General features: G+C 41.7%; 1 protein-coding gene across 1 annotated transcript in view; it reads left to right on the top strand.

Moving 5' to 3' along the window:
- ppp2r3a (protein phosphatase 2, regulatory subunit B'', alpha) overlaps positions 1-12,066 on the top strand; it is a 59,109-nt gene extending 47,043 nt beyond the window's left edge. The window contains exons 3-13 of the mRNA XM_080042522.1: positions 2,966-3,262; positions 3,807-3,910; positions 4,039-4,141; positions 4,257-4,331; positions 6,160-6,403; positions 7,247-7,295; positions 7,417-7,506; positions 7,626-7,801; positions 8,429-8,547; positions 9,111-9,217; positions 9,423-12,066. Coding sequence (XP_079898648.1) covers positions 2,966-3,262; positions 3,807-3,910; positions 4,039-4,141; positions 4,257-4,331; positions 6,160-6,403; positions 7,247-7,295; positions 7,417-7,506; positions 7,626-7,801; positions 8,429-8,547; positions 9,111-9,217; positions 9,423-9,519 — 1,461 coding nt within the window. The 3' untranslated portion in view covers positions 9,520-12,066. The remainder of the gene's footprint in view (positions 1-2,965; positions 3,263-3,806; positions 3,911-4,038; positions 4,142-4,256; positions 4,332-6,159; positions 6,404-7,246; positions 7,296-7,416; positions 7,507-7,625; positions 7,802-8,428; positions 8,548-9,110; positions 9,218-9,422) is intronic.
- Positions 12,067-12,700: the final 634 nt, after the last annotated feature.

Below are 12,700 nucleotides of genomic sequence, written 5' to 3'. Positions count from 1 at the left end.
GTTTGTCAGAGACCAGCTTGGAGTGGCAGGCACCAGCGAGGCTGCACCAAATGCATACATCCAGAGCTGACAGGGGGACGACAGAGTTTTTTCTACCCGGGAGAGAAGCTGCTGTTTGGGGCTGCGATTGGCCATAGAACAGTCCAGTATCATGGTCCTCGCTCCCTGCCTGCACAGTAACACAGGAGTCCTAAGGAACGACTCTTCTTTGCACAGATACTCTGCTGGATTACTGCTTTGGGAGCCTGCACATACCAACCAATCGTGGAGGAGAGAAACTTTTGAGTGTGAGTGATTAGCCAAAAAGGCATTTTTTGCCTGAAATCACACACATGCTTTCCTAAAGGTGTTTGGCCATTATTTATTTATAGATTTTTTTCTTGTGGTTACTGGATACCTGAGCCGTTAGGTGGACTTCTTTACTTCAGTCAACTCGATTCTTTCGTTCAGTGCTTGTTTGGTTGCCTTGGGGGGGTCAAGCCGATCCGTCTGTAGTCGCCGTGTCAGTAGCCGCACCGGTGGCCGTGTCTGGTGGGGGGTTGTGTCTGTCGGCCCCCACCATGATGATCAAGGAGACGTCGTTACGCCTGGACCCTGACCTGAGGGGGGAGCTGGCCTTTCTGGCCAGGGGGTGTGACTTTGTGCTGCCCTCGCGCTTCAAGAAGAGAATCAAGATCTTCCAGCAGCAACAGGTCAGTCGGTTCAAAACAAGCAGGATGGACTATTAGGGTGCAAGTTTGGACGTGCACGCAAAATGCAAACTCATGAGGGAACTCAGACCCAAGAAAAATCTATTGAAATACTTAAATATCTTTGCTTTTACACATTCTACGAGCATGAGCATATCCACATGCTCATATTTGATACACACACATACACAAATAAATGAAACTCAACTTGTTCTCCTCACACACACAGAGTGACATGACATGGACGAGCAAACTGTTCCGATGGAGATACCAGCAGGTTATTAATAGAGCAGGAGTTTCAGGAATAGAGTGATAGAATGAACTCTCTGAAGGAGAGTGGGGTGGTGGGGGGGGGGGGGGGGAGACTGTTACAGCTGTCCTGCCAGTACACACAGTATGGAGGCCCCACCAAACACACCAGGCACCAGGGAGTTGTGCTCCAAAACCACAATGAGTAGTTTTGTTTTTTAGGCAGGGAATTCTTGTTTCAGGGTCTTTTCATTTCGCTGTGTGAAATGTCACGTCGTGGCCCTTGAATTACAGCAAATGGGCTCTGATTCTATCATTTTTGACATGTCACAAAAATCACATATCATCTTGTCCTTCTGGAAGTCTAAATTGTTGTCTCGCGAATGAGACAATGGTGTGTGTCGATGATAACCTGATTCTGTTCAGAGCTCTTCCTGAGGACGGTTCAGACTGTCCGGGTCTTATGAAGCGAATCTTTTATTGAGTCTCGAGTAGAGATTGCTGGCTGAAACTCACTGAAGCCTTTTTCCTCTTCCTCTTCCTCTTCCTCTTTCCTGTTCACCATTTGATGACAAAAAAAGACAAATTCTGTAATATAATTTATATCATTTATGCATTACTTCATGCACTTTTTGAAATTCCTAGTGTTGGTTCCCAATTTGGTTATTTCAGTAGCTTTGCTCAAGGGCTTGATCAATCCATTAAACCTTCTTGTGCCAACTGGAACTTTTTTTAAAATCAGTCTCACTGTAGTGCGTTGAGAAAAACTGTGTTTAGTCGCACATTGTTTGTTCATATGATTATGACTCATTGGAAGTTTACACCACACCCCATACATGAGATGGCTATCCTCATAAAATGAAGTTGTGTCTTTTCTTGACTTCTGGGCATGGGCGAGGTTTCCTTACAACATTGTACATTTTGAGAGTCAAATACTTATTTTCCTGCATGTTGGTACATTGTTATGCACCAATTTGTGCCTTTTATCCATCAATTTACCGTGGAAATCTGTTCATTTTTGTTAAGGAAAGATACCATTCAGGTTCCCGGTGACACAGATTTAATGGAATATCATTTTTACATTTTTCAAAACTTTCTGCACTTTCAGAATACATCACACATGTTTTAGGATGTTTTGTTTTTTTTGGAATCATGTACAACTCAATAACCTTGTTAAAGCCTTAGGCTCCAAAGTTTAAATTAACATAAAAAGCCATGACAGTCACAACCACAAGAAATCACATCTTTATCATAAAGGATTAGGCTGCTCTGATAGGTCAGGGTAAGTGGTTAGGGCTTACGCTTTCTAGGGGGAGTACCTAATTCCTTTTTCTTAGTTTCATTCCATCAAAATGAATATGAAGTTGGAAAGAAAGTCATTCATGCATTTGGATCTTGTCAAAATCATTCTGCAATATGGCTGAAATTGTGCTGCCGGTTGATATTTAAAAAAAAGCATTGAAGATTATAGTCTGATTAGGAACAACAGACCTAGCCTACCTGTGGTGGGTATTTTTTTTCTCTCTACCTTTCTTGTAAGATTACGTTCACAAACCAAATGGTAAAATATCAAATCCTTTTTCTTATTTTAAAATTATCAGATTAAAAGAATATTGCTTTGATGAGCTGGAAACCCTGCTTGTCCATCCCCACACATGCCCTGCGTTCCAAATCACATACTTTTATATGATGTATTTTACACTACGGTACATACTAAATCATGATGGTTAGCATACTACACAATGCCAATACAATGTATTGGGGCATCCGGTTATTTTTGGCATACTGCATTTGACATGCATGTATTGGGACATTCCAAATCTTTTTTCTGGCATACTGAATAGTATGAAAGTATGGGTATAAGAATGCAGGGTAGTTTGTATGTATATGTAAACAAAAAAAAATATGGATATGTTAGTTAAAGTGTATACTCAGTGTATTTTGTGTTGGTCAACATTTCCAAATAAAAAGAAATTATCCAAAAAAAAAGAATGCAGGGTAAATCTCCCTTTCCTCCCTTTTTTCAGCTCCAGTCCAAACCAGAGAAGAAACCGGGAACCCCTCCACCGGCCCCCGCCCTGGCCACACCCACCCCTGCCCCCACACCGCGCCCACCTAGCCCCCCCCAGGCTCCGGTCATAGTCACCCCCCCTCCACCTCCACCCCCTCCTGCCATCAACATTCCCAGGTTCTACTACCCGCGTGGGCTGCCCGCCATGGGCCCCGTCTCCAACCACGACGCGACCATCGCTACCATCGAGGCGGCCTTCACTGAGTTTGAGGAGGAGAAGGCGGACATATACGAGATGGGCAAGATCGCAAAGGTCAGCAGTTTGTTTGACGACACTCTACACTACAATACAGATCATTCAGAATTGTATAAGCATCTTTCACTTTTTTATTTATTTTTTATTTTGATAATATTGACTAAAGGTGCAGTCAGCGATTCTGGAGAATGCTTTTTGTCAAAAACCACTTTCTGTCAAAATCAGTGAATATATCCTTACGACCCTCTACCTGTTTTTTTGGTGTTCTTACACTGTCTAGGCTCTGTAAGCTCGCATGTCAACATGGTGTATGTAAACAAAGGGGTTCCACCATAGCTAGCAACATTTCAGTTTACAGAGCCTAGGCTGTGTATCATTCTGTATTATTCAGCACACACACAGTACGTACAGGTAGCGGACAGTCAGGAGGTATTCACTGATTTCGAAAAAAAATAAGTGATTTTGACAGCAAGCAATTCTCTAGAATCGCTGACTCCATCTGTCACTCCTTTTATTAAGCAGTTTGATTATAGATCACTGTGGTAAAGTACAGTATACAGTATTCAGGGTTAGCTAATAGCAGTGTTGTGTTTACCTTCAGGCATGCGGGTGTCCTCTGTACTGGAAAGGCCCCATGTTCTACTCGGCAGGTGGTGAGAGGACGGGCTTTGTCTCTGTGCACTCCTTCATCGCAACCTGGAGGAAGTAAGACAGACCTTATGTTCAGCTAAGTCTTAGAAATAAGATACAATCAGTAGTAACCTAATCAAGTTATGATATTGAATGCCCAAACCTCTCCTCTTCCTCTTCCTCTCCCTTTTCCTCTCCTGCAGATTGTTGCACTGTTACCACGATGATTCATCAAGGTTTATTTACATGCTAGCCAAACCCAACTGTAACTATCTGGAGCAGGAAGACTTAATACCTCTACTGCAGGTAAATGTCTAATCCAACCTGATCCAACATGATACAAAATGTCTGACTCAATCTGCTGTCCTCTCTGCATTTACCACAACACTTCTTTCTCTTTCTTCTGTGTTTGTCTGATTAGGACATAGTGGATACACATCCTGGGCTCACGTTTTTGAAGGATGCACCTGAATTCCATTCCCGCTATATAACAACGGTAAATGCTGCAAAACAATAAAACAGCTGTTTTTTTTCTGGTTTATCATAATAGCAACTTTTTGTGTAAAAAGGTCGCTACCATTTACAGTCTCAAGCTTTCACTAGCATGTTGAGTAGTGTAAACATCAGCCCAATGTTGCACACAATTAATATTTAATTGAAAAAATGCACACAATTAGAGTTAGGATTACATCAACAACGAATGTAAGAATATTCTAAAAATGTCAAAGTGTGCCAGTGGTAGAAACTACCTTAATACATTCCCTCAAGTATAAGTGCAGTTTTGATACACTTTGACTATACTTAATTTATTCCATTTCATTAGCCTACTCATGTATACTTTCTGCTTCTGTCTGCCAACATATGTTTTATCCAAAACATTTCCTGAGTTATATAAGTAAATGTTAATGCAGTAGTAATCATTTTCTTTTTACTTTTGATACTTCATCTACCACAGTACATGTAGCTGATAATAGGGTTTTACTTGTAATGGTGTAATTGTGATTTTGTTGCTTTTATTTGAGTAAAAGCTCAGAATATTTCTTTCACCACTTCACTGTGCACACCATTAAGTAAGATTAGTATTAAATATCAGTGACCTCAGAATTGTGCACATCTAATAACTTAAGCAGCAGACTGTGTGTGGGACTGTGTCTGGGGGTGTGTGTGCGGAACGGGACAGCTGCAACACGTGGTTTCAAAAGTGGAGGCTTTGCTCTGTGTGGCAGTGCAGAAATGCAGTGAACTCTGTGCTCTGGTGCGTCAGCGTGTGCTATGACATCATGGAAGCACTGATGCCCCCTGCAGCCCGCCACAGCAGCACAGAGCCTCCACCACATGCCCATATTAAGACACTTCCTTCAGTGGAGAGGCCAGCTGACCCAGCTACTGTATCAGACATTAGTAGCCCAGGGAGGTCTGTGTACCGGGAAATTGGTGCTAATCCGCTCTTTGCTAAGCCTAGAGTGTTTTGTTTCAGGGACAGGCGAGACCGGACCCTCTTGTTTCCATTGTAACACTAAAGGTCTCTGCCTTGTGCAAATTATGAATGAGGTCGGAAAAATCAGCTGGTGATGCATTGTTGGTTGGTTTGCCTTGTGGCAAGATGAGGAATATGTTTAATAAGTCCGGATGAAAGGGCTAATAAAAACGAATAGTGAAAATTGTTAAAAATTTAAAAGAAATTGCATTTAAAAGACACTAAAAACATGAAATATAAATATAAAATAAATTCCAGGTTAAAGGGTAAACAGAAAAGTTTTCAGCTTTGTTTTAAAAGAGGGTGTTTCAGGGGAAATCATAATTTGGGAGCTTGTTCCAGATATGTGGTGGCATAACAACTGAAAGCTGCTTCTCCATGTTTAGTCTGGACTCTGGGTACTGATAGTAGGCCTGTCCCTGATGGCCTGAGAGCTCTGTATGGTATATAATGTAGCAGAGCTATCACATTATTCATTCTGAAATAAAACTACATACTTCATCGTCTAAAGTATCTATGCTAATTATTTAGCTCTCAATGTTATGCGTCCACTGGGTTGCAGGGGCGGTGGTTCAATTCCCCGTCTCCCCGCCACCTGTCGAAGTGTCCCTGGGCAAGACACTGAACCCTTAATTGCTCCCGATATTTAGCTTGCGCCCTGGGTGGTAGCTGCTGCTATCGGGGTGTATGAATGTGTGTGTGTGTGAATGGATGAATGTGTACAAAACAATGTAAAGCGCTTTGGGTCTGTGAAAAACAATGCGCTATATTAGTGGAGTCCGTTTACCACAATTGAACTCAGTCATGCTAACCAATATCATGTGGATTCTCTCCCCGTCGGTCACAGGTGATCCAGAGGATATTCTACATAGTGAACCGTTCGTGGACCGGCCGCATGACCACCATGGAGCTGCGCAGGAGCAACTTCCTCCAGACACTGGCCCTGCTGGAAGAGGAGGACGACATCAACCAGATCACTGACTACTTCTCCTACGAACACTTCTACGTCATCTACTGCAAGTTCTGGGAGCTGGACACCGACCATGACCTCTACATTGACCCCAAAGACCTGGCCAGATACAACGACCACAGTAAGTCACAACTCATAGGAGCACAGGGAATTTGTTTTTTCCCCACCTGGCTGTGGCGAAGTGGGTAGGGCGGTCGTCCACTGGGTTGCAGGGTCGGTGGTTCGATTCCCCCGTCTCCCCGCCAGATTTCAAAGTGTCCCATCTGGCAAGACACTGTATCCCGATAGTAAGCTTGCACCCTGCGTGGTAGCTGTTGCTATCGGGGTGTATGAATGTGTGTGTGATTGGGTGAATGTGTACAAAACAATGTAAAGCGCTTTGGGTCTGTGAAAAACAATGCGCTATATAAGTGGAGTCCATTTAACATTTACTATCCATACCAGACATATGGCGGGTTTATTTGACAACAAAAAAAGTATAACAAAGCAAAATAAACATTAATTCTAATGGTGAAATCCATGATATAAATGCAGCAGTCTCTTTCCTGAGATAGTCTTGTGCCATATGCTGCACAGAAGGCCCCTGAGGCAAAATTTGTGATATTGGACAATATAAATAAGAGTTGAAGGTTTGGTTTAATATGGAGTTTTATGCCAGCAAAGAATCAGAAGCAGACTGTTTGGATTTGGCACATTTAGTTTGCTTATTTTCCATTTGTTGGACCGGCGCTAGCTTATGCAAAAAAACAACAGCTGTTCGTCGTAGGCACCAACACTTCTAATGCAGTCTTATGTGGAATGTATAACATTGTTAACTGCATTATACGACCGCACTGGGTACTTAGACAAGAGACTGTTCTGTATGTGCTCAATGGTGTATATAGTATACAATAGTGTCCATTTGTTTCTGTGTCTTGATTAACATTACATTTGCTTATTTGTTCTCATTCTCTCCTCCTGACAGCGTCCTCAAACAGAATCATTGAGAGATTGTTTTCGGGGGCCGTCACTCGGTAAGTGGAACCACACACACACACACACATGTAAACAGACACACAGAATGGCTGATTTTCTTCACCGTAATGGCAGTGTTGAATGTGATTGTGAAGGTCTCCGTCTCTCGCTTGTTTCCAGGGGTAACGCCGTGCAGAGAGAAGGCAGGATGAGCTACGCCGAGTTTGTCTGGTTCCTCATATCTGAAGAAGACAAGAAAAATCACACCAGGTAGAAGAACACAGTTGTGTGTGTGTGATTGACGGTTATTTGAGCAGTTTTTGTTTGTGTGTGTGTGCGTCTGTGTACGGTGTGTAACTCTGTGTGCGTCTGTCAATTCCTCTCTCCAGTATAGAGTATTGGTTCCGCTGCATGGACACTGATGGCGATGGCGTCTTGTCCATGTTTGAGTTGGAGTATTTCTATGAGGAACAGTGTGAGAGGATGGAACGGATGGGCATCGAACCTCTGCCCTTCCAGGATCTGCTCTGTCAGATGCTGGACCTGGTCAAACCAGAGAGCCAAGGTCAGTGCCTATACTGGCTCTTTTTTTTTGTTAACTTTATTTATACACATCTTTCAATGAAATAATAAAACACAAGCACATACAAACGACGGAATAAGACAAAAACAACAACACCAAAAAAACATTAAAACAGACAGCCAGCTCTCACTAAGTGCAATAAAAGAAAATATATAAAAAATGCACATGTCAAGTTAGTAAGACGAGATGTTTCAGAATGTCCACTCATAGAAAGAAGTCAGAAATAAAGTCCAGCAGACTGGAATTCAAAAGGGGTTCAAGGCAGGCCTACAGCAATTAGGATAGCAAAGTCAAAGGATGTGGATACAACACATAGCAGTACAATGCATTACAATTACACTTAAGGAATACAACATTTGAATACAAAACCTCAGGACCCAGTTTGTGGTGGTGTTATATGAAAGGGCCCCAAATCTTTTTAAACTTGGCATGGGAGGAAGATCAAGAAAACCGAATTTCATCAAAGTGTAACCCCCTTTTTTTCTCCCTTACAATCGTTATGATCATGGTATTTTTTTTTTTTTTTTTTCTCTGCCATTGTCCCATTTTACATTGCAGTCTGAACTTTACATGTATTCCTGTTTGACTAAATGTTTTTTTTGTCTCCAGGTAAGATAACCCTCGGTGACTTGAAGCGCTGCCGGATGGCCCACATATTCTTTGACACCTTCTTCAACCTGGAGAAATACCTGGACCACGAACAGAGAGACCCGTTTGCTGTGCAAAAGGTGTGAATAATGCATTATACTGTATGCATTTAATGTGCAATCCCTATCGCAGGAGCTGTCAGTTTGAATGCGAATGAGTGGCATTGATTTACTTTTGCAATAGAGAATACGAGAAAAAAAGGACCTATCGAAATTCAACCATACTGTAATAAGTGTGACGCCGCAAACAGTTAGAAACACACCCAGAAACAGGATTGAAATATTATCTCAATTTTTTAAACAAAATGTCCTTGTTTACCCTTGAGATGCTGGGGAAGATGATGGAGATATATTAACATTTGCCTGAATAGGTTGATATTAAAACCTGAGCGTTCACAGCACTCTGCAGCAATGTATCACATTTTAAAAAATAACATGGAAAATAAGAACAATTTACTCAAGTCTCCACACATTCCTCCTTTATCACTCGAAACAAACGGGCTACTGATTTTTTTGAGACATCCTTTGGTATAGTTTAAGGCAACTTCCCTTGTTGTGGTTATTTAGGCATATACTTTTAAAAATGTATTAAAATGAACTTATTGTAAAATACTGATATTTGACGTGCTTGTGTTGTGTATCAGGACATTGATAGTGAAGGTCCAGAACCATCTGATTGGGATAAATATGCCTCAGAGGAGTATGAGATACTGGTCGCGGAGGAGACTGCAAATGAACAACTGCACGAGGGGTACGTCACACATCACACTCAAACTTACCCGTCATGTCTTTCCTTCTTTTTCCAAATGTCCAAATGCAATCTTTTTAATAGGCTGACTTCTCTGTATAGCTTTATATGTATTCTAATCGAACATCAGCTTAATGGTCAATATAATAAAGTAATAGGTGTTTGCAGAAGATGCTAATCAGTTTACTATGTGTGTTGTGCTCCCCAGGTCATTTGACGATGACTATGAATCCGAGGAGCTTCAAGTCCCTGGGGAGATTGGGAGTAAAATGGATAAACTGGTCATATCAGACCTGACGGCATAAACACTCCTTTACCTGGAATTCCTGTTTTGTTTTTTTCATCCCTGGAAAAAATAAACAGGAACAAAGTGACAGAAGGTCCCTGTGGATAGATGCATCAACAAATACATGGATGTAAAATGGAGAAAAAAAAAAACGATTTTGGTATCTGTTTTTTTTCTTCTGAAGACTTTGGAGAAGCCTCCCCAGAACGTACTCTTCAGTTTTTATGTGTGTGTGTATGTGTGTGTGACCTTAAACCAGTTACCGTTCTGGTGCAATAACGCATCTGTATTCGTACAGAAAAAAAACAGTGTCACTCACTGCCCTACAGCTCTTCACTCTATGCGAGGCAGCAAAACCAACGTATGGGGAAAGGGGGAAAAAAGTGAACAATAAGCTCTAAAAGGAATAACAAACAAAAAAAACTTAACTGTAAGATATGTCATTTTTAATTGTGTATTCTCTACTGACAATCCTGCCAGACGACAATCACCCCAATTTTCAAATCTCAATGCGCTAAAGGGTAGACAGCCAGGGAGACTTGAGTGACACTAATAGACTCCTAGAACTCCCTAAACAGGGAGACGGAAACAGACAATTATAGTGAGTGATAGGTACTGTGACAGTCACCAAACAGTCAGCTACACTATTATGATACATACAGACAGACACTGCCATCTGAAACATGCTGCCTATCTATGCAGCCCGTCACTCTGTTCCTTGAAAAAAATATGTAGGAGGCGGTGATTGTAACAGCACCTTTCTGTGGCCAGTGTTTGCTACTGCATGCCATCTCTGTCATGCACACGGGCGTGGTGGCTGGCCAGAAACCTTCCAAGAGGGAGTTCAGTTCATTGCGTTCATTCTCATCAATCATGTCACAGTGACCTTAAGCACCTAAAAAATTATGATGCATGTTGAGAAACATATCAAACTCTCTGGCAGAGTTGCCCACACATTCACACCTTTTTAAGGTATCATTCAATTATGTGTGTTATCCTTGCTGATTATCTGTTTTTGTCATTTATGCCAAAAATATTCATTCATCACATATACAATTTGTTTATGAAACTTTCTCATACCCATTCTCACACCACTAAGGATGTCTCTTCAAAGGTTCAGTTCACCTCCATTCTTAAACCTCAAGTGGTATCTAGACACTTAACTGTAGATGGTTTTGGTTTTTTTGTAATACTTTTTTGTAAACTCTTTATTGTACTGAAACGGAGGCAAAAAAAATCACACATCGGAATTTTTTTTCATTGTTTTGCAAAGATCCGCGTTTTGAGATTTTTTATTTTTTGGGGTGAACTGACCCTTTGATTCCGTCATCTACTGTGCTACACTCACAGGAACAGCTGCATGTGCACACACTGCCCTTACTGTAATGGCTAGGAGTGTGTGTTTGCTTTTAAATCACTGATAGACAGGTGTGTTTTTAGGAGCGTGTGATGTGTAGCTCTCAGTTTCAAGCTGTTTATATGTCGTAGTAGTTGCCATGGGGATGTGTTTTCCCGTGGTAAGTGTGTGTGTGTGTGTGTGTGTGCGCGCGCTTGTATAACTCTTTAATAGTTATAGGGAATAGGACAGCTCTTGTCCTAGATGGCTTCAAATTCACCGGTACATACCTCCTTTTTTTGGCACTTACTGTACACGCACACACGCACACACACACACACACACACACACACACACACACACACACACACACACACACAGTAAACACATAGCAATCAGTGTGTTTACTGATTGCTATTTAAAGGGAGAAAAAGAGCTAGTCGATGCTGTAAAGCCTTAAGGACAGTGAGTTTCCCCTTCTGCTTTATAACTATTGTAAATGTGCCTGACTGTGTATCAAACTATATTATTATAATAATAACTAACAGCAAGCCATTATAGAAATAACGGCTCAGATTTTTTTGATGTATTTTGACGGTTTGTATTGCTGTGCCACTGTGTGGCTCGGGATAGGGGGGGTAAATTATATTAAAGGTGTGTATGTTTGGTGTGTGAGTTGCACAGTGGATTTCATCAGCACAAAATGGGGGATCCCTTTGAAAGACTGGTCTGACAATCACAAAACGATGAGATATTTCACATATGGAGAGACCTCGGAGACTGATGTTCCACTGCTGTGGTCACACACTCACACTCGCTCAAGGAGACCTATAGCTCATCCGGACAGGACTGTTCAAGGCAACAGGACGACTGCGGTTGATATATTTCGGGGATCTATATAAAGTGTCCTGGTGCTCGCACACGCAGCATCAGTCAAGGAGAGAAGCCATGCAAGACTTTGACTTTGAAATTGTATATCTCTACTGAAAAGGTATAGAGAGAAGACTTTTACTTTGATGTACTTCCTCCTGTGCAGAGGAGAACCTGAGAAAGGCTCGGATGGATTCAAAACCTAATGGTTATATTGTATTGGCATGGTTTTTCTTTCTGTCATCACTTTTCTTTCTCTTCTTTGTTTCTTTCTTTCTCTTCTTTTCCTTTCTTTTCCTTTCCCCAGTCCTCTGTTATTTGTCGCTTTTATCTGAAGTTTCAATAAAGATTTTTCAAGAATATCAATGGTCCTTGAAGATTTGTGATAGTTAGCCTACTCAAACACATCCTCCTCTCTTTCCCTTCAGACACACAAACATCCCTCTCTCTTACATACACGTGTACGTCATCATTCCCTCCTTGTGTACACACACTGTGTACAGTCAGTGTGTTTGCCTGCACTGCTGCCCGGCAGAGTGAATACTTTACAGTCTTTTGAACTGCTGAGTGCCCTGTCAGGAGGTTCTGACCTTTTTACCTGTAGGCAGATTTTAATTTATATATTTTTTTCTGTTCATGTGTTTGAAAACGTGTTCTATGTAGCCCACTGTATATCAACTTCCCATTTTGAAAAGAACTTGGTGGGACCCTTCAAGGCAACTGGGGTTTTTGACTTGTGCAGGAAATGAGTTGATGCCAGCTCAGTTCGTTAACGGTTCTCAGACCCGCATGGCTTAGGCTGTGTGACTGGCAACCATGACCAGGGCTGGACTGGGACAAAAAATCGGCCCTGGCATTTTTGGCCATGGCAGCCCACCATGATTTTTTATACGATATGCGGAGGCAGGGGCGTTGCACCAAATTCTGGAAGTCCTGATGGGCCCTCTGAGAGGCGGTCTTACAATACAAACATGTAAAAGCTATGTTTGTCTAT

The sequence above is a fragment of the Ammodytes marinus genome (genome assembly GCF_949987685.1).
Source record: "Ammodytes marinus genome assembly, chromosome: 15".
NCBI lineage: Eukaryota > Metazoa > Chordata > Actinopteri > Uranoscopiformes > Ammodytidae > Ammodytes > Ammodytes marinus.
The sequence above is the reverse complement of the archived record's forward strand: the minus strand, read 5'-3'. Positions and strand labels throughout refer to the sequence as shown.